Source organism: Protobothrops mucrosquamatus, unplaced genomic scaffold (assembly GCF_001527695.2).
Source record: "Protobothrops mucrosquamatus isolate PMUCROS unplaced genomic scaffold, P.Mucros_1.0 scaffold2329, whole genome shotgun sequence".
Classification (NCBI taxonomy): domain Eukaryota; kingdom Metazoa; phylum Chordata; class Lepidosauria; order Squamata; family Viperidae; genus Protobothrops; species Protobothrops mucrosquamatus.
In genome coordinates this window covers 107240-129519 of record NW_015388412.1, presented here as the reverse complement: position 1 = coordinate 129519, position 22280 = coordinate 107240, and the positions used below count along the sequence as shown (strand labels likewise).

The following is a 22280-nucleotide window of genomic DNA, read 5'->3' as shown; positions in this document are numbered from 1 at the left end:
AGAAGAAGAAGAAGAAGAAGAAGAAGAAGAAGAAGAAGAAGAAGAAGAAGAAGAAGAAGAAGAAGAAGAAGAAGAAGAAGAAGAAGAAGAAGAAGAAGAAGAAGAAGAAGAAGAAGAAGAAGAAGAAGAAGAAGAAGAAGAAGAAGAAGAAGAAGAAGAAGAAGAAGAAGAAGAAAGTAGTAGTAGTAGTAGTAGTAGTAGTAGTAGTAGTGCTGGGGATGATGGGAACTGTATTTCTCTATCCTAAGAGAGCACCAGACTGGGGATGGCTGCAGTAAAATCTATTTCTGCCTAACCTTCAGATGTGAAGGGTGGCTTTTAAAAGGAACTAATGACTTAGAAATGAACGGTCTCGTTAATATTTGAACCTATTAGCACACCACTTTGTATTGTGAACTGCACTTCTTGTGTAGTGTGTAGGTGGGGGCATGGGTAGTTGTGCTTGCATGGGAGGAAAAACTTGCTTTTATCTTTCAAAGCTCATCCACTCAACAACTATAAGGCACCTTTACGTGGTGCTGGGAATGCAACCCTCAGAATCCACTGCTGACAGGGACACGATGGTACTTGTAATGCAGCGTGCCTGGGTGTGTTTTCAAGCCAGGTTTTCTTCCTTGAAGCTCCTAAATTCAATATTACTTTTGGCTTGATTGTGGACATTTTTCCCCTGCCAATAGAACATTGTGTGCAAGGAGAACTTTAGCATCATACTCTGCCATGTTGCAGCCTACCTTAGCAATAAAAAAGGGCATTTTGCCATATTGCCACAGCGACATTCTTGGACAAGAAGACATGTCCAAGCAGTAGAGCTATGAGGTGCAAGGATTCTCTTTCTGGAGGAATCCCAAATTCAGAGTTACCTTGGGTTGTTGTTTTTTTTTTTAAATACTCAATATCAATCAAATCCTTTCCACCCCAGACATTCTCTGTAAAATAGAACATAGAATAATCAAGCTGGAAGGGACCTTGGAGGACTTCTAGTCCAACCCCCTGCTCAAGCAGGAAACCCTACATCATTTCAGACCAATGGTTGTCCAGTCTCTTTTTGAAAGCCTTCAGTGATAGAGCACCCACAGTTCCTGAAGGCAAGTTATCCCATTGATTGATTTGATCTGAACTGGATTTTTCCCTCTAGTTGCAATATTGAGCAAGGGTTGTCCCAGACCCTAAAAGTGCCAGATTCTCAAGCTGTGAAAACATACATTTCTGGACCCTGGAGTTCTACATTGCTGGTATTGTAAACCCATTTGAGGTCACGAATTCTCTGAAAGTCTGTCTCTCTGACATTGAACTTCAGGCATCTGTGATACCGAAACGAAGAATGAGAATCTGTGAACTCAGAGCTGCAAGTCAGGAAGCGAACGGTTTGATAGCATATAGCAGTGATGGCGAACCTTTTAGAGACCGAGTGCCCAAACTGCAACCCAAAACCTACTTATGCATCGTCGGGTGCCGGGTGGGTGTGGCCCATTGGGTGGGTGTGGCCCATTGGCTGGGCGTGGCTGCAGTGGTAACAGCAGACTGGGTGGGACTAAAAAGTTCAATCAATCAATTCCAACTTTGCAAGATCTTTTTTTTCCCACGAGAAGTTAAAATTGATTGATTGAACCTTTTTTTTTGCACACGGCGGCAGAGGCCTAAAGCGAAAAGGTTTTATAAAACCCAGCTGAAGGCCTAGGACTGGGGCGACAGCGCCCGTGCCCACGGAGAGGGCTCTGAGTGCCGCCTCTGGCACCCGTGCCATAGGTTCGCCACCACTGGCATATAGATCTGTTGGGATCACAACTCCCAAGAAGGTCTGTGGTTGTGCTGGTTGAGAATCCTGGAGTGGGAAACCCATAAGAACATAACCAGTCCCTTTTCAGATTGGACCCCTGGTCCATCTAGTCTAGCAGCCTGTTCCCAGGGTGGAAAACTGAGTGCACAAAGAAACCCACTAGTCTTGAAGCAGATGGTTCAGTTTTCTTGAAGTAGATGGTACCCGTTTGTTTTAGACTGGATATCTTTATTCTCTTCTTGCTCAAGCCTGTTGACGGCCAGTATTCTCAGGCCAGCTCCAGAAAACTTGCTGATATCATCACCATCGTTAATTTCTTTGACCACCTGGTTTCTCACGCCCTCCCTGATGGTTTGTGCATGCAGTGACCTCAGTGTAGGCTTGCCTGGAGCCAGCTACTAAATCTGAAAAACTGCTTAATGCTGTGGGTTTCCACAGGTCTTCAGACCCCTGCTGCATTGCCCTCACCAGGGCATTATGAGACATTCAGAACAGTGGGTGGCTTCTGGACGGGTGAATGGACACCGTGAGGAGACCTGGGACCCTATTGCTGGAATTTCTAGCCTTGTACTCAAAAATGTAGGAGACATATGGACTTCTAGGATGCCACCAAATTCCATAGCTTCCAGGTTCTAAAAAAGCACGTCTAAACACGGGGACAGCATACTAAAAAGCAGAGACATCACCCTGCCAACAAAAGTGCGTATAGTCAAGGCCATGGTTTTCCCAGTTGCAGTGTATGGATGTGAAAGTTGGACCGTAAGAAAGGCTGAGCGACAAAGAATGGAGGCCTTTGAACTATGGTGCTGGAGAAGACTCCTGCGAGTCCCTTGGACTGCAAGGCGTTCAAACCAGTCAGTCCTAGAAGAGATCAACCCCGACTGCTCTTTAGAAGGCCAGATCCTGAAGTTGAAACTCAAGTACTTTGGCCACCGAATGAGAAGGAAGGACTCACTGGAGAAGAGCCTAATGCTGGGAAAGATGGAGGGCAAGAGAAAAAGGGGACAATGACAGAGAATGAGGTGGCTGGATGGAGTCACTGAAGCAGTAGGCGTGAACTTAAATGGACTCCAGAAGATGGTAGAGGACAGGAAGACCTGGAGGAACGTTGTCCATGGGGTCGCGATGGGTCGGACACGACTTCGCAATTAACAACAACAAAAAAAACACGGGAGTTATAGTACAGTTCCATCTGAAAATCCAGAGTTTCTTTTGTCCTAGTGTAACCTGTATCTCTGGTGGCCTGCAATATCCAAACATGAGGGGTCCCCAGGTCCAGTCTTCCCCCGTGATTCCTCTTAACTTGAGCCAGAAGGCTGTTTTTCTTCTCTCGTTCCAAGCAAAGGTTGGGGAATAACTGGTCGGGATAAAATGGGAACATCCTAACTTAACCTTTGTGCTAGTAGATAGAATGTGCTGTGTTCCTGGGGAAATCTTTGCTGAGCCTAGAGATCTGGGCTGCTGCTTTGTCAAAGGCTACGTCAAGGAAAGGAGTGGAGATAAGACGTTGGGCTGAATCAGCTTTCCTGACAAGCACTTTAAACCCAGGCCAGGGTTGATGTCAGTGTCTTGGCTGGAGAAGACAAGGAGAAGACTTGAACATTGAGCCAATACATTTTGCAACATAAAGCAGGGGTGTGTTTTTTTCCCCCCTCTCCTCGTCTTCCAATCTCTGCTTTGCTGTTTCACATTGTCACCGTGAACCATTTGTGGATTTCAGGACTCTTAATACAATTCCCATCGGTATGTCTGCCATTTTCTTCGAAATGAAAAAGGTCTTCTGCAGTCACGACATAAGCCTAAGACTGAAAATCAGGCCTATCAGATGCTATATTTTTTTCTATCCTGCTCTATGGAGTAGAGAGTGGGTCTCTGATAGAAGGCCACCTGAAGAGACTAGAAGCATTTGAAATGTGGATTTACAGGCGGCTGCTACGTATAAGCTGGGTTGACCAGATCAGAAATGAGGAGGTGATAAGCCGCCTGGGAAAGCCAAGGGAAATCATCAAAACAATAAAAAAACGAAAATTAAAATATTTCGGACATGTGATGCGACACCCAGAAAAATACGGCATACTCCATTTAATCCTCCAGGGAAAGATGGAAGGCAAACGAGGTCCAGGCAGAAGAAGAACATCGTGGCTTCAAAATCTAAGGGACTGGTTTGGACAAAACTCAGCAGCACTTTTTCGTGTGGCTGCTGATAAAAACAGGATCGCCAACATGATCACCAATGTCCGATAACGGATATGGCACAAGAAGAAGATGATGTCTGCCATTGCCCAGTTCTTGTGGCTCGGACTTCATTTCAATCATTCTCAAATTTTTTGAAATCAGCTAAGGGTGACCTTGGGTGAATAAGAGCCTTGTTGGTGACTGGCCAACAATCTCTTAGCTGTCCCTCCTGTATCTGTATTTCCCCATCTTAAGCAAGCAGTATTATCGTTTCATTTTCTGCTTTTCCTGGAGAAGAGTTAATGTATATATATGGGAGGATCAGAATTAGGGGGGGGGGGTGTTTTTGGATTGTTTGTGTGTGTTGTTGTGTTAATAACCAACTAATCCTAGGGAAAGGAAAGGTAGATGAAAGATCAACCATCTTATCTCCAGATGGTTTCAACCATGCCTGAAACGGGGTTAGGCAATTTACGTGCAGCACACCTAAAAAAAAAAACAGGCGGAGGGTTGATTGCACCATCCCAGCTGCAGTCAAATCAATCACGTGTGTTTTGATCATGCTAAGGAGACACCTCAATCCGTGGCCCTCAAGCTTCTCCCCTCAACCCCTGTAATCTCTCCCTTGTTGAAAAAGCCTCATTGTTTTCTGTGAACCGCGTTCGTAGGGATTGGAATCCAATGTTACAAAAAAAACCAAAACATGTTTTCCAAGCCGTGGCTGATCCTGCACAAACTGGATCTCATCTCTCTGTAACCAAACCTCAGCTTTTACATCTTTTCAATATTGAGGTGCACACGGTTGCTAAACAATTCACAGTTTCTGTTCAGCGGTTCAGGACACGTGTGGGCCCTCATTCTGTTTGTAATTCACTCACAGCTCTCTCTCTCTCTCTCTCTCTCTCTCTCTCTCTCTCTCTCTCTCTCTCTCTCTCTTTCGCAACCGAGGTAGAACATGCTATTACAGAGAAACCAAAATACCAGCTTCCTTAACTGCTTCATGCTCAGCCGAGAAACAAAACAGCCTACAGTGCAGGATAGGGAATAATTAAATTGGCCTGCTTTAGCAGCTGTGTTGATCGTATAGATTGAGTCTCTCTCTGCAGATAACGCCGAACGCCAAGTGACAATTTTAGCTTTCGTTGATGAAAGCAAGGCATCCACTTTAGCCAAGAAAATGACATAATTATAATTATCACCAGTTGGAGCATAAATGGCTTCACAGAGGGCTTGGCAACATTTTTGAAAGCCCAATTTAAACACTGTACTATTTTAGTATAGGTTCTGTGAACTGGGGATCCAGCAATACAGATAGCCCCAAGATTTCTGTTGCTATGTGAGACAGCTGTTCAGTGAGTTTTACGACCTACCTTGCCACAGTTGTTAAGTGAATCACTGCAGTTGTTAAGTTACTAAAATGGTTGTTAAGTGAATCTGGATTCCCCCGCTGACTTTGCTTGTCAGAAGGTTGCAAATGGGGACCCCGGGACACTGCGACCGTCATAAATATGAGCCAGTTGCTAAGCGGCCAAATTTTGATCATAATGGTCATAAGTAAGAAAACTAGTGATAATTGGCACTTTTTCCAGTGCTGTTGTAACTTGGAATGGCCACTGAATGAATGGTAGATGAAACCAATTTTTTTTTTTTTGCAGAGGTCTCATTGTTATTTGGAGCATCAGGAGCACACACCTAAGCGTAACTTATCTTAATCATCTTTGTTTTGTTTCACATATTGTTGTGCTTCATTAAATAAATAATAGTGTTAACAAACAAGTCCTTCCAGTGAACTAAAAAAAAGAATACTCCTATCAGATTAACCTTTCATACTGATAAACCACATGATCTTCCTTAAGAAGATTATAAAGGGAGGTAACTTTAAATAAGAAAGGAAGAAAAAAAGCAAATGAACTGGATGATTACCCAGTTGCTAAAAGTCAGGTGGCATATAAATTATAATTATAAAGTAAACAGAACAGTTCCTGAAAATTTGACCAGATTGAATTTAACAGAAGAATAACAGAGTTGAAAGGGACCTGGAGGTCTTCTAATTCAACCCACAGCACGAGACCCTATGCCATTGCTCAAATAATTTTCTTGTCCTGGTATAAAAAAAAATGAAAGAAAGGAAAGGAAAGGAAAGGAAAGGAAAAAGGAAAGGAAGAACGAAAGAGTGACAGAGAGAGAGAAAGAAAGAAAGAGACAGAGAAAGAGAAAGAAAGAAAGAAAGAAAGAAAGAGAGAAAGAGACAGAGACAGAGAAAGAAGAAGGAAGGAAGGAAGGAAGGAAGGAAGGAGGAAGGAAGGAAGGAAGGAAGGAAGAAAGAAAGAAAGAAAGAAAGAAAGAAAGAAAGAAAGAAAGAAAGAAAGAAAGAAAGAAAGAAAGAAAGGAAAAAAAGAAATTTACAACAATTGCAATATCATGTAATCACCATTCCCAGCTGGCTTCTAACAAGCAAAATCAGTGGGGGAAGCTGGTTTTGTTTAGTGACCACATGATTTATTTAACAACTGCACTGTTTCTCTTAACCACCTGGGCAAAAAAAAACGTACAATCGGGCCACACTCACTTAACAGACGCCTTGTTAGCAATGGAAATTCTTGTCTCTATTGTGGTAAGGGCCACCTGCAGCTGTGCTTGTAGACAACAAGGATTCAAGGATGGAATGAGAGAGAAGAGTCCTGTCTTAGAGACCTCTTCCTTCACCTGAAGCTTCTAGCTGGGATCTCTCCTAAACCCAACCACTGTTTTTGCTCCTGCAGACGATCTCGTGCCCAATGAACGCAATAACCGAGGACATTTACACCAACGGCTCAGCCAAGAACGGCAGCCTGGCTCATGCCAACGGCCAGGAGGTGCGGAAGATACGTCTAATCCAGTTTGAGAAGATCACGGAGGAGCCCATGGTGAGCTGGCGGGAAAAGAGGGGAAGAGACTTGGTTTGGGGGGCATTCCAGCTACTGGGAAAATCACCGCCTTGATCTAATGATAATGGTTTAACCTTTTTGGGTATCTTTGGCCTGGATAATTTGAGACTTCATTGACATATTGCAATACATTTTGGGGAGGAAACCCCTGCAGTTGGCATGGCAAAGAGTGAGCTCATGCCAACGACTTTCTGACTCTCTGCCTAATTTTTTATTTTGACCGATGAAATTACTTGGATGAGGAACAAAACGTCTCGGATTAACAAGCTTTGGTCCAGTTGCCATGATTTAACCTTTTTTTTTTAGATATATTGTCTCAATCCTGTAGGCCAGAGGCCCCCAAATTTTTGGGCACCAGGGACCAGTTCCATGGAGAAAGGTTTTTCCACGGACCGGAGAGTGTGTGGTTTTTGTGTGCTGCCTGCATCCCGCAGATGGGGCTTCGCTTGTTTGTGCGGACCGGTTGCTGGCATGCCGCAGCCCGGTACTGGTCCACGGACCGGGGGTTGGGGATCCCTGCTGTAGGCAGACAACTACAACAAGTGAGAAAGGAGTGGGTAAGCTCTACACAAATAACAGATTGTGGTTTCTTTGATCGAAGAGCTTGTCCCAACAGCAGTCCTTTGGAAGGGGTTCCTCTTTCGTTCCCCAATGTCTGGCAGCCTTAAAAAAATGGCTATAGAGTCAAATCCAACGGAGTACGACTAACGAGCATGGCTCCTTCAGAGATGCCAAGCCGTGGTAGCACACCATTACTGCTTTATTTAAACACTGCATTTCAGTCCCAAAGGCTGACTTAGTTTAGATCTTGTTCCAGAGCTTTTTTTTGGGGGGGGGGGAGGGAGGGTGTTAAAAGATGTAGCACAAAAGGAAAAGCAGAGGTGAGCGGGAGAGGAAGATGCGACTCTCAGTCTAGTTTGTCACATGACTCCCTGTCTTTTCCAGGGTATCACACTGAAGCTCAACGAGAAGAAAAGCTGCATGGTGGCCAGGATCCTTCACGGGGGCATGATTCACAGGCAAGGTAAATACATGCTGACCTGGAAAAACACAGGTAGTCCTGACTTACAACAGTTCACTTAGTGACTGTTCAGAGTTACAACAGCACCGAAAAAAAAGGGACCAGAAAGACCGTTTTTCACACTTATGACCGTTGCAGTATCCCAATGGTCACGTGATCAAAATCCAGACCATCGGCGACGGACTCCTATTTATGACGGTTGCCGTGTCCCGGGGTCAGTTGTCAGAAGCCCTTTCATGACCTTCTGACAAGCAAAGTCAATGGGGAAGCCAGATTCACTTCACAACCGGGTTACTAACTTAACAACTGCAGGGACTCGCTTAACAAACGTGTCAAGAAAGGTTGTAAAATGGGGCAAAGCTCACTTAACCAAGGTCTCCCTTAGCAACATAAATTTCGGGCTCCGTTGTGGTCGTACGTTGAGGGCTACCTGTACTCTAAGAACCGCCCGCCTTCCGACTGCAGAGTGAAGGCATGGCTGTATCCCCCTTTTCAGCAGCTGAGTCTGGGATCCCGAATTTTTCAAGGGGTCCTTATGCAAATAGTCCTTGACTTACAACAGTTCACATAGGGACTGTCCAAAGTTACAACGGCACTGGAAATAAGTGACTGAAGAACCGCTTTTCAATCCAAATTTTGATCACGGGACTGCAGGGATGTCGCAACAGTGGTTAAGTGCAGGTCGCATTTGTCAGCGCTGTTGTAACTTCGAACGGTCGTTAAACAAATGGATGTAAATCGAGGACTACCTGTAGTATCATTGATGTGGGACTACGATTCCCCACTTCTCTCCTGCCGTTTGGAGGGAGAGAGGGGAAAACTGTTTTGCATTTTTAATTCTTAAGTCTGTTGGGTACTTCCTTCTACAGTTGCCTTTCCTGATTTCCAGTGTCTTGCCCTTAACCCTTGACAGTTAATTTTCACCAGCTTTTTTTAAAAAAAGGTGAACCATTTTTCAGGCTATCAGCTGCTGTTTTTGCCATTCTGGCAACCGTGCCTTTTTTTTTTTTTCCTGACGCATCACCGTTCTGTGTGTCCTATCTTGGCAGGTTTCCTTCGTGTGGGAGATGAGATTCTCGAGATCAATGGGAAGAGTGTGGTCAACCATTCTGTAGACCAGTTGCAGAAGATCTTGGTAGGTTTGGGGACAAGGGAAGGCAGGATGGATCTTCTCTGGGGAACAGAAACCGGGGGTGACTACAATACCCAGAAGCGGGGGAGAATAAATCATTGTGGACATAAGCCAGGTCTTTGGGGTACATGTTTAGTCTTAAATGGTTATTTTAAAAGGGTGGGCTGAGAAGAACTATCCAGATGCAACTCTTACCGCATTCATTGAAAAATATATTCTTGAAGACAAGAACAGATGAAAGATGCGGTTGTTCAAAATTGAAATTAATTTAATGGTCCACAATTTCAGTTAAGTTTGAGAACCAAGGTTTTAGCATCTCAGCCAGCATGCCAATCCAAGGTTTTTAATTATGGTTCGAAAATTAGATCGAATTCACACATATGGGATGAAGTGGAATTCACACATAATGTTAAGCCACCAGAAGTGAGTTTACTCACCATCAAACCATCTTTATGGCTCATTGTAATGTGTGAGTCAGACTTCCTTCCCGTCTTCTATTTCACTTTGGGGTCAGCTAGCTTTGAGCTTTGAAACTCAACACGCTTTGCAGGGGAAATACTGCTAGGTATGGTTTGAACATTAGATCCTCCTTCTGGTTAAGTTCATACATTCATTTTTCCCGAGACTGCCAGGACAATAGAGTAGCTTTGGAAATGCTTCTGTTAGGTCAGGGGTAGGCAACCTTGGCTCTTTTATGACTTCCAAGCTGAGCCATGCTGGCTCAGGAATTCTGGGAGTTGAAGTCCACGAGTCATAAAAGATCCAAGGTTGCCTACCCCTGGTCTAGGAGGCTCACCACTTAGAACAGGAGGACTTAGGACAGGGGTAGGCAACCTTGGCTCTTTTATGACTCGTGGACTTCAACTCCCAGAATTCCTAAGCCAGCATGGCTGAGCTTGGAATCTCTCCCTTTCCCCTCAGCATGGCTGGCTCAGGAATTCTGGGAGTTGAAGTCCACAAGTCATGAGGGGGCCATAGTTCCCCCATGCTAGCTCAGGAATTCTGGGAGTTGAAGTCCACGAGTCATAAAAGAGCCAAGGTTGCCTACCCCTGTGTTAGGTGCAAGAGGTCAGGAGCCAGGGTAGAGTTCAAAAGCACTTCAAGTTTTTTTTTCCATGCTACATATACACAAGAATTTGAACTACTAACGGTCAAGGTGAATTGGTGCCAGATAAGAGTCAACGGACTTCAAAGAAGGCTGGACTTGGGTCTCATATGAAGACGCAGAGATTCCAAACTGATAATTCATTTGACCCCACCCTCGGACTCAGCCTGGTCCTCTCCTACAAGCTTCTGTGGAATATTAAGGAGTGACTTCTAGTCTCCCCCATATTTGCATTTTGGGTGACTGAAGAAGGGGCATTTGGAATTTTATTCCTTGGTCGGTCTGGAAACCATTTCTTAATCTAGAAGTTCTTTTTTCCTCTCTTTCCTTTAAACCCTTAGAAAGAAACCAAGGGAACCATCTCCCTGAAGATCATTCCCAACCAGCAGAACCGAATTCTGCCCCTCAAGGTAGGTGGAACATTTGCAATTAGCAGTTTTACTCTGAGGTGATTTTTTTAAAATTAAAAGGTTAAAAAAAAAGAATGGATTTTGCACCTAGTATGTAACACGATGTACCTTCGCTTGACCTGTTCAGCCAAACTCTACTCCTGCCTTCTCACAAAGAGGAGGCTGGCTGGGGAATTCTGGGAGCTGAAGTCCACATATTTGAAAGTTGCCAAGGTTGAAAAATCTTGGGGTGTAGGGACTGGGAAATGCCTTCTCTCTTCCCTGTTGGTTTCCCCCCCCCTTTTTTTTACATATATGTATGTATTACTACTTTGCATTTTACAGGATTGAAGTCCAGCAGCACAAAACACAAAGAACTTGGGGTTGTCCCCAAATTCTTGGACTGCAGCTTTTTTGTCCACTCTCAAGTAGCTTGTTCCCTCCTTAAAGCAAAGCCAAAGTTCATAGTCCTGGAGCATATGCAGGAAGCAAATAATAAGATAAGATAAGATAAGATAAGATAACCTTTATTGTCATTTTTATACTGTGGGCACGATGGCACACATCAAAAATGAAATGTACACAGATTAATTATTTAAAAGAGAAAAAGAGAGCAACAGGATAAAAGGCTGATTAAAGTGCAACGAGGCTCTGCAACGAGGCTCTGGTGGGAGTAACCCTCTAGCCCAGGGGTCTTCAAACTTGGCCCTTTTATGACTTGTGGACTTCAACTCCCATAAAAGGGCCAAGTTTGAAGACCCCTGGGCTAGCCATTCCACTTAAGAGCAACAGAGCTCTTGAGTGGAGTGGAGTATCTTGAAATCTTTGCTGGATCCCAAATCTTTGCTGATCTCAGTACCAGTTCTGTGGATTCCCCACCTGCTCTTGAAGTTACGTCATATCGTTGGGCTGCAGATTCTTGTGGGGAAAAGCTATTTTCTTTGGAAATAAACCATGCTGAACAAACTGAAGCCTTACTCAGGAACCTACTGCAGGGTTGATCCAGGCTTTTTTCCAAGACTACCGATTCCATTTCTCACAACCTTTATTTATTTATTTATTTTCCACCTAGTGGATCTCTTCCACCTTTTTGACTGCTGCAAAGCAAATAAAAATGGATCCCGGGAAGCTTTTGCTAGCTGTGTGATCGAGTGACAGCTCCTGTCAGGGAGTCATCATTCTTGCAGGATGACCGCAATGCTGCTTTTATTTTTTGCCTGTTTATTTATAGTATTTATGACCTGCTTTTCAACTGGTAAGGCGACAAGGGTGGCTTCAGAGAGCATCAACAACCAGACAGACATTATTGTTAACTTTACAGCCTACCAGGCGATGACGCAAAATACAAAAAGAAAGCCAGATGGGGAAAGAAAAGAGGAAATTGTCACGCATCCTTGCCTGTTGTGCAGATGTCAAGAGTAAGAAATAGTGTTGCCTCTGTAATGCAGTTAGAGGTTGTTGGTCATTTCCTCCTGACTCTCTGGAAGGGGTTAATTGTCCTGAGAAACAAGTTGGGAGTCGGTGGAAATAGATAGGCAAAGATGCATGGAAATATTGGTTGAGTGAAGGAAGGGAGGACTTCTCTTGAGATGGTGTGAAGAAGTTGTATTGGAGTTCTTCCAGAGTAAACCAGACACCCCCCCTCATTGCATCTAAGCCCATGTTTCTCAACCTTGGAAACTTTGTGTGTGGACTTTCAACTTTCAGCCAGATCCCAGTTTGATTTGGACCACCATCTTCTGAAACCTTCACAAACATTAGAAGGAAACACTGTAGGTTATGTGGTTGTCATAAGGACCTCTCCCTGGCATATTTTCCTTCATCATTTGAGATGTCTCTTGGATAGAATTTGTCTTTTACATTCAAATCAATGTTATTCGTGTGATGCAAGACAAAGCTGATGGACCAATTGAGTTTTCTTGAATGCTCCCCTCCCAACAGATGTTTGTCAGAGCCCAGTTTGACTACGACCCGCAGAAGGACAACCTCATCCCTTGCAAAGAAGCTGGCCTGAAGTTCCAAACTGGAGATGTAATTGAGATTATCAATAAAGATGACAGTAATTGGTGGCAAGGCCGGATAGAAGGTTCTTCCAATGGCTCGGCAGGACTTATTCCATCTCTGGAGCTGCAAGAATGGTACGTCCTGCTTGCTTGTTTATTATTCATTGATTATGCCTTCAAATCAGTCTGGATTCTTGGCGATTGCCCGGACTAGTTTATGCAGTTTGCTTGGCAAGGTTTTTCAGAAGTGGTTTGCTGTTGCCTGCTTCCTAGGGTTGAGAGAGAATGACTGGCCCCTAGCTGGCTTTGTGCCTAAGTTGGGACACAAACTCCTGGTCTCTTGGTTTCTAGCCTGGTCCTTTAACCATTATTCCGAAGTGGTTCTCTAATTACTAGTTTTATAAGCGTTCTGCATACTGATCCCCCCAGAGAAGTTGAGGCCAGAATAACCAGCATGGTTGAAACTGACTTTGAATTCTGTCAATTCCTTCCAAACAAAACTGCTTGGCATCACTCTTACGGGTGCATTCATTCCATCATCTGCAGAAGTAATTGGGTTTAATCCTTGAAGGTCTTTTCAAAAAGGCTCTTAAATGTGGTCAGAATATTGCAGTTGAAGGCATATTAAATGAAGTCCCAGATGAGGAGGGAGATCACATTTTGGTGGCCCAACTGGAAAAGCTTCATTGGTCTCTGCTGGTTACCTGCTTAACCTTGGAAGATGAAGGTCCCCAGGGCTACCTTACATTGAACCACAGTTCTTGAGCTGCTCTTTTTGGACCTGATATTCCCAGAGAACAACTAAGTCCTTGCCTTGGTGTCCTTTCGCAGCCATGGAGCAGCGCTCAATCCCTTGATGAAATCAACAGTTGGAAAGCCACCTTCTCCCTCTTTCCAAGTCTTTTGAGGATGACAGAGATGGGATGAGGTGGTAGATTAATGAAAAGTCAGGTTGCTCTTAAGATTGACTTGCTGTCACTGCAAACTTCCTGCAGGCGTGTGGCCAGCACAACCCAAGAGAATCAGTCTGAAGGCCAGAGTTGTACCCCTTTTGGAAAGAAGAAAAAATGCAAAGACAAGTACTTGGCAAAGCACAGCTCAAGTAAGTCCACAACTTTTAGTCTTCGGATGGGCACTGCCCAGCATCAGATTGCAATGCACTCTGCGTCTATGTTTGCACAATGTATTAGAGCCAAGCCAATAAACCTGGGCTGGTTTAACCTGATAGTCTAGTTCAGGATGCTAAGAGAGGGGTTCGCACAATAAAGTGAACCACCACAGACTACTTAATCCCATTGTAGGCTCACCTGAAGATGTTAACAGAAGCCAGCCTTTGTGCTGGATGATGGGTAGAGCAGCTTTGTTACATCCTGGTTGGGGGAGACTATACTTTTAGAAGGCCTTAGAAACATTTTCTTTTGGCATTGGTTTTGAACTTCATATATACATCTTGTAATTCTCCGGCAGCCTGCCCAAAAAAATCCCTTGTTAGGGAATTCTGTTCAGATGTCTTCTGTTGGGGTTAGTAGAAGCACGGAGGTCTGTAAGGCAGCTGAGTGGAAGGCCATTCAGTGAAAAATGGGATATTCACACGTGCCCCTTGACTAACTATAGGATCGAATAAGTGCAAGTAAAATGCTCTACCAGGAGTGCATATTGCTTGTGTGAAGGAAGGACCTCTCTTGAGATGGTGTGAAGAACTTACATTGGAGTTCTTCTAAGGTAGACTAGACCTCCTCATTGCATCTAGGCCAGTGTTTCTCAACCTTGGAAACTTTAAAATGGGTGGACTTCGATTCCCAGAATCCCCCAGCTGCCATAAATAATAATAAATCCTTTCCACCTGCCATGTTCCTAGGATTGTTGAAGTGGTCCATTTTTCATTCCTCCGCCTCCGCCTCACAACCTCTCTTTTCCCTCGAAAGACATGTTCAAATCCAGTTCTGTAATCAGAGCAAGCACACAGCTGAAAGGAAACAACACAGCATGTTCCTGCCCATCACAATTTCTTCTGGGCCAGCCTGTTTTTCCAATTAGCTCATCCTGGCCTTGTCTCCACCATCCTGTACTCTTGTTGCTTTTTGAACTAACGGTGCCAAAGGCTGCCCTTGACTGTTTTTGTCTGCTAAATCTGTTGGCCATCCCTAAAGTAGCAAACACCTTCATGGGTTAGTGGTCAAACTGTGTCAAGAATTTCATTGTGTTGCAAAGCCCTGCTTTGCTGATCCCTGAGTCAGGAAAGAAGTCAGTGGTCCACCACCACCACTTCTCCAGCAGGAAAAAAAAACAGAATTTATGGTTTGGATAAAGTAGACAAGTTTGCGCGCGGATTGAAGTTTCCAATCGCTCAAGTTCTCCAGAACGTTAAAGGAGATCTCACCGTTAACACAACTGTAGGATATTTGTGGGACTCTCAGTCTTCTGGAGTTTGTCTCAATCCTTTCTCGTTTTCCTTTTAGTTTTTGACCAGCTTGATGTAGTGTCTTACGAGGAGGTGGTCCAGCTACCAGCATTTAAGCGGAAAACTTTGGTGCTTATAGGTAATGAAGTCATACCTCTTCTTCAAGCGTTAAATCAATGAATTCCTAAGAAGGATTACTTGCCTACTATAGAAGAATGGACGTTTAAAGTGTCAAATTTAGCAGAAATGGCTAAGATTTCTGCCTATTTGAAGGATCACTCACAAGAAAGATACATTTCGGTTTGGAGAAGATGGATAGATTATATTCAGAATAAATACGGGACTAAAAAGTTCCATTTAGCCTATGAGTAAATTTTAGAGTATTATTAGTATTAATAGTTTATTATAGTGAAATTTTTATTAGTTTTAATTATACTATTACTTTTAGTATTAGTATTGTTTAACAATATGGATATTCCATTGTTTAATAATTAGGGTACTAATTTATGTTTTAATTATTATTATTATATTTATGTTAAAGGGGAGTTAAAGCGCATTATGGACTTGGTTATTTATATAGTTGGTTAATGGTAGTTAGATTATGATTATTATATTTGTAACCCTGTATTCAGCTCTGGGAAGTGGGGGGGGGGGTTAGGATGGGTTGTTTTTGGGGTTTATATTGTAACTTTTATAAAACTTTTCAATAAAAAAAAATGAATTCCTACAATTCTAATGTTTTAGACACCCAAGTTAAGTATCAGAAAAAAAACATACACTTTTTATCCACTCCCACGCTAACAATCGATATATGAAAATGTAGGATTTAAGTTTAAACTCAAGGTGGACAATGTTTCAGACCTTAGAGCTTGCACTGAAAGCAGAGTTTCTTGAAACTAATAGCAGCTTCCAGCCAATAGGATATAGGAAAACAGATAAAAATAACTCTTTGTGGTTCCTGACTTTTTTCCCCCCTTTCTTTTGGATCAGGAGCAAGTGGTGTTGGAAGAAGCCACATTAAGAACACGCTGCTCAACAAATACCCGGAGAAGTTCGGATATCCTGTTCCATGTATGTCTGCCCACAAGAAACCTACTCAATATGTCTCTTTGGGAGGAGACACTAGATCCCTGTTTTTCAAGCTTAGCAACTTGAAGATGTGTGGACTTCAATTCTCAGAATTCCCCAGCTAACAATGCTGGCTGGGGAATTGTGGGAGTTGAAGTCCACACACCTTAAAGTTGCCATTTTGAAAAATGTTGTTCTGGATCCTCCATTGGAAATTTGCCTGGCTCAGAATATGCTTCTTGGCTCTTTCCATCTGCATATTTTTTTAAGTTGGAATGTTTTATCCCACTGTTCTGCTCGCAGAGCTCCTCAAGCCATTATACCCATACAACTCTGATTTGCACTGCAAATAAAATTGGACATGCTATAATTTAGAGGTTTCCTTGGGGAGAACCATTAAGGAAGGGTTTTATTTATTTACTCACCAAATCTATATGCCTTGGAGAAGAGATTATATAGTCCAGCGATAGAAGGTAGTGTAAGAAAGAAACTCAAAATATTTCCACCTTGTTAGCATAAATTGGCACCAAGAAAACTTAAAAGGCTTTCCAAGATTGATGCCAGCCCTCTGAAGTAGGCTTGGTCAAGAAACAAACCTTGCATGGATTCCAAAAACTTTACTGTTTTATTAAAAGGCATATTACCAGAATCTTGAAAGTCTGGAATGGGGTCTCTGTTTTGATCCCCAAAGTCCCTTCCAACTCTGTTGTTGTTATTCTGTCCAGGTTCCTTTCTGTCTAGTCCAGGGGTAGGCAACCTTGGCTCTTTTATGACTCGTGGACTTCAACTCCCAGAATTCCTGAGCCAGCATGGCTCAGCTTGGAAACCTCTCCCTTTTCCCTCAGCATGGCTGGCTCAGGAATTCTGGGAGTTGGCCCACGAGTCATAAAAGAGCCAAGGTTGCCTAACCCTGGTCTAGTCTGATACTGAACAGAATCAAGGTGGAGTTATTTTGAATTTCTTTCTCACTCTTCCTTCTATCTCTGGACTGTACAATTGCTTCTCCATCTCTCTCTTTAATGCTCTCTCATGCATTCTCCAAGGCCACTTCTAAACTACTTAAAAATATGGAAGTCTGTGTCTTTTTTTATCTAGGGAAAAAAGAATAAAAGGCTTAGTTGGGATGGTGGGGAAAGTTTGGTAGCTACCTCCAGAGGTTGGACTGGCCATATTCACCCTACCCAAATTCCATACGTGCCCAGCAATTAGTTGCCAAGCCTGGTTGAACTGGTATTTCCATCTCGTTCCCCAGGTTCTTGAGTCACAAATTTTCCCGTGTATTTGGACTCAGGAACACAAATATGAGGACCTCTTGGGTTCACCCATCTCCACGTAGATGCAACAATTCACTTAATCGCACCTCCCAAATTATTCCATAATTTGAGCAGATGCTATGGGGACCCACCTCCTTACAGTTTTTTGTCATGTTGCGCTGATTTTCACAGATACCACTCGGCCCCAAAAGAAGAATGAAGAGGATGGGAAGAACTATCACTTTGTCTCCACAGAAGACATGACAAAAGAAATCTCGGCTAACGAGTTCCTGGAATTTGGAAGTTACCAGGGCTACATGTTTGGCACCAAATTTGAGACTTTGCACAAGATCCATCAACAGGGCAAAATTGCAATCCTGGACATTGAGCCTCAGGTAGGAAGAGGCCTGTCACTCATCTGTTTAATCAACAGGCACCCTTCTACTTCTTGCACTAAGAGAAAATAAAGAGGGCAAAAATGTAAATTTCATAAATGCGGAAGGAGCAGAGACAAGTGAGCCAAGACAAAGGACAGAAGTAAATCTTTCCATATTCTTCAATCAGGGGGTACCTTGCTCAATAGTAGTAACTGTGAGAGGGACCTCGCAGACCTAGTGGACAATCTCTTAAATATGAGCCAGCCGTGTGCTGCAGCTGCCAAAAAGGCCAACACAGTGCTAGGCTGCATTAACAGAGGGATAGAATCAAGATCACGTGAAGTGTTAGTACGGTTTTATAAAGCCTTGGTAAGGCCACACTTGGAATACTGCATCCAGTTTTGGTCACCACGATGTAAAAAAGATGTTGAGACTCTAGAAAGAGTACAGAGAAGAGCAACAAAGATGATCAGGGGACTGGAGGCTAAAACATATAAGGAACGATTGCTGGAATTGGGTATGTCTAGTTTAACGAAGAGAAGGACGAGGGGGGACATGATAGCAGTGTTCCAATATCTCAGGGGCTGCCCCAAAGAAGAGGGAGTCAAGCTATTCTCCAAAGCACCTGAAGGCAGGACAAGAAGCAACGGATGGAAACTAATCAAGGAGAGAAGCAACCTAGAGCTAAGGAGAAACTTCCTGGCAGTTAGAACAATTAACCAGTGGAACCACCTGCCTCCAGAAGCGGTGAATGCTCCAACACTGGAAGTTTTTAAGAAGAGACTGGACAGCCATTTGTCTGAAATGGTATAGGGTTTCCTGCCTAAGCAGGGGGTTGGACTAGATGACCTCTAAGGTCCCTTCCAACTTTATTATTACTATTACTATTATTATTAGCCGAAAGTGGTCCAAAACTCCTTTAGAAATTGACATACCATGTATCAGTTGGTACTGTAAAGCAAATTGAGTATGCACCAGTCAAGGGAAGACCACCACTTTCCTTTGTATTATCCTTAACTCTGTAATTTCTATTCAGATAAATATTTTAAGAGGTTAGAATCAAGAATAGAATCACTTTATTAAGCAGGCATGGAAATTAATCACCTCCAAGCTCTACCTTGACAGTCCTAGGCAGTCCCATTATAACTCAGGGAAATAGGCTATCTTTTTGATTTAAGGCAAAAATTTACTCTCTCCCTCTTCCTTTTGACAGACACTGAAAATCATCCACACTGCCGACTTTTCTCCTTTCGTTGTGTTCGTTGCTCCTCCAAAGCAAGCTGATCAGGTACCTGGTGGTGGGCCCTTAATGTGAAATTATGAATGCTTTTGGGGGGTTAATGAAGAAGCCTCTCATCCTTAACATTTAGTTCTCTTACGCAGTTTTTTGCCCAAGTCTTCACCTATGGCAGTGATGGCGAACCTTTTAGAGACCGAGGGCCCAAACTGCAACCCAAAACCCATTTATGCATCGAGTGCCGGGTGGGTGTGGCCCATTGGCTGGGCGTGGCCAATCGGGTGGGCGTGGCTGCGGTGGTAACGGCAGACTGGGTGGGACTAAAAAGTTCAATCAATCAATTCCAACTTTGCAAGATCTTTTTTTTTCCAGCAAGAAGTTGAAATTGACTGAACCTTTTTTTTTTTTTGTACATGGCGGCGGAGGCCTAAAGCGAAAAGGTTTTATAAAACCCAGCTGAAGGCCTAGGACTGGGGCGACGGCGCACGTGCCCACAGAGAGGGCTCTGAGTGCCGCCTCTGGCACCCGTGCCATAGGTTCGCCACCACTGACCTAGGGGGTTGCTAGGTGCATGCAGAGATGTGGCTATCTGAATTTCAGCAGCTCTGGGTATAGAATCTAAAACCTCTTAGTTGTTGTGATTTTTGGAAAGATTTTTGTGTCAACCATGACTTAAGTTGAGTAAAACCATGTAGAGGTGTGGTGTGGGTCTATACATATGTTGTATATAGTATGTTTAGGTGTGTGTCATGTATGTTTCACTTTAAGAGCGGGCAACTAAATTTCATTTTTGATGTGTGCCGTTGTGCCCACAGTAAAAAAAAATGACAGTAAAGGTTATCTTAAAAAAAAATACACATGCGGATTATTTAGAAAGTCGAAACCTTTTGTTTTCTTCAAATCAAATACAAGTAACCCTCAACTTACAACTGGATGCTTAGTGACTGTTAGAAGTTGCAACAGCCGCCTCCCCCCAAAGGTACTTATACCCTTGTTCTGAAATTTTGATAGCCACCCCCTTCAGTTGTGTGTCCACATTGCGGATACTTGGCAACCAGCCCACATTTACCTGTTTTTTGCCATTATGGTTGTTAAGCCAAGGGCAACCTGTTATAATTTTTTACGTCAATTAGAAAAGCATCTGTAGATAGAAAAGACAGAGAGAAGAGTTGGCTCTTAAGGCTGACGATCTTAACTTTTTTTGGTTGAGCATCTTGTCTTTACGGTAATGTCAAGAAGAGTTTGGGCGAAATATCTGCATGCTGTGCCGTGACCTAATCCTTGTGATTTTCTTTCTCTACAGATGGAAACCTTGCAGCAACTTCAAAAGGACACAGAGGCCATCCGGAGCAGATACGCCCATTACTTTGATTTGGTGCTGGTGAACAATGGGGTTGACGAGAGCCTTGAACACCTGCAGGCAGCGTTTGAGCGGGCATGCAGCTCCCCACAGTGGGTGCCAGTCTCCTGGGTGTATTGAGCTGGCAGCACCCATTTAGGCCACCTCATTGCAGCATGTTGAGGACAATCTTCCCTGCTCCATGCTTCTGCCCAATACGCAACCTTCTTGGAGCTGCACCGTTGCCTGTTACTTCCCAGCTGCAAAAAAAACATCCTTAGAAGAGCATCTATGGATGCAGCTTGCCCCTCTTTTGTTCTCTATTTCCATTTATTTGCAGATGTTAGCAGCAGGGGACAGTCTTAACAATACTCCTCTTCCACTACCAATAAGGTTTTAAACAGGGATACTAAAAACACGTTCTGCGCAAAAGCCATAAACGCCATGAATGTTAAGAGCCGTGTTTTAACTCAACACATTTTCCTAGTTTTTCTTTTCCCCGCCCCGCTTGTGATAGAGGCGTCTTTCAAACCTCTGCATGGATGAGATTTACTCCTTCACTCATCCTTTTTGGGAAGGGAACTGTGAACTGATGTTGAACGTCCCGATTTGAGTGTTCTTTTGCCTCCGTTACGAAAGTATTTGTTCTACACTACACCGAAGCACACCACCGGGGGGGGGGGGGTATGGCCCTCAAATAACTACCTTTGTAACAGGGATAAACAGGAGGGAGCATGGCTGACCATGTGTTAAATCTCATGCTCTTCTTGAGGATGCCAAAAATAGACAAATGTGCAATAGAAACATTCGGTTGAATCCATTACAGGGAAAATTTAACAAGCAGCAATAAAGTCTGATTCAAAAATGCGACTGGTTCACCTTACTGTCTGTACCCATCTTTTATGAAAAACTGGAAACTGAAGGCTGTAGGAGAGGCGTGTCAGATCATGGTGGAAGAGAACCGAATGCGGTAGCAAAATGAATGGACTAACCAATTTTTATTAAATGGCAGAAACTGCTGAAAGCGGATGAAATGGATCTGATGAGATAGGACGCAGCTTGCGGAGTCCAAGGGATGCTATCAAACTTCTGAAAAAAGTGGAGAATAGTTCCTCTTGGTTAAGGCACATTGCAAATTAGCTCAACCCGCAATTTAAGATGGGTGGACTTCAACTCCCAGAATTCCCAGACAGCACACGCTGAATTCATTACATCATGAAAACTATGGCAATGCTACCACTCTCTTCTCAGCCATAGGACTACAATGAATCTTGCCGATGAAATAAAGGCAGTCCTTATCTAATGGCCAGTTGCTTGGCGACTATTTAAAGTTACAACAGATCTCTCTCTCTCCCCCCCCTTCCAAAAGGTACTGATGACCTGGCTTCTGGAGTTTTAATAGTCCTCTTGTAGTCACATGACTTCATTTTGGGTGCTTGGCAACTGGCTGGCCTTTCTAACCAGTTGTGGTGCTCCATAGTTAACGTGACACATTTTTTTGTGTGTGTGTGTGTGCTAAAAACGGATCTTTTCTGCCCCCCAAAAATGCCCATAGAAATATATTGACTTGCTTAATAACTCTGGCGTTTCTTTAACCACCATTGTGAAAAAAAGCAGTAAAATTGGGTTGTGGGTGTCTCAACTTACGATGGAAATTCCAGGCTCCATTATGGTAGTAATTCGAGGATTAACACTATACTCTTGAGAATGGCAATCAGGAAAATAGTACCAATTCTTCCTGCCTCTCTATGTCAAGATGTCAACTGTTGCCAGTTCCTTCCTTGGGTTTTGCAGTATTGCAGCCCAGCCCAAAGAAAGCAGATTCGAAATCAGATATGTAAACTTTTAATTAGAAAAGTAGAATTGATTATTCTGCCTAGAAAGGGAGAGCTGGGTAAGACAGGACTAGCTCATCCTGCTGGGTATGGTGATGTCTCTACTACAACGGCGATCACAGAGATATGATTTGCAACCCTCTTCTGGGGACTGTTTGGGAAGGGAGTAAAAACATGGAGAAAAATAAATTCTGAATTCTGCTCTTGAGTTAGGCCAGACGGAACTAACAAAAGCTTTAGA

At 43.4% G+C, this 22280-nt stretch overlaps 1 protein-coding gene across 1 annotated transcript in view; it reads left to right on the top strand.

Annotated features, from left to right (window-relative positions):
• MPP1 (membrane palmitoylated protein 1) overlaps positions 1-21058 on the top strand; it is a 27822-nt gene extending 6764 nt beyond the window's left edge. Inside the window, exons 2-12 of the mRNA XM_015824725.1 lie at positions 6715-6858; positions 7825-7903; positions 8950-9035; positions 10479-10547; positions 12468-12664; positions 13525-13631; positions 14989-15069; positions 15921-16001; positions 17444-17646; positions 18842-18916; positions 20169-21058. Of these exons, the coding sequence (XP_015680211.1) occupies positions 6715-6858; positions 7825-7903; positions 8950-9035; positions 10479-10547; positions 12468-12664; positions 13525-13631; positions 14989-15069; positions 15921-16001; positions 17444-17646; positions 18842-18916; positions 20169-20345 (1299 nt within the window). The 3' untranslated portion in view covers positions 20346-21058. The remainder of the gene's footprint in view (positions 1-6714; positions 6859-7824; positions 7904-8949; positions 9036-10478; positions 10548-12467; positions 12665-13524; positions 13632-14988; positions 15070-15920; positions 16002-17443; positions 17647-18841; positions 18917-20168) is intronic.
• The last annotated feature ends 1222 nt before the right edge of the window (positions 21059-22280 follow it).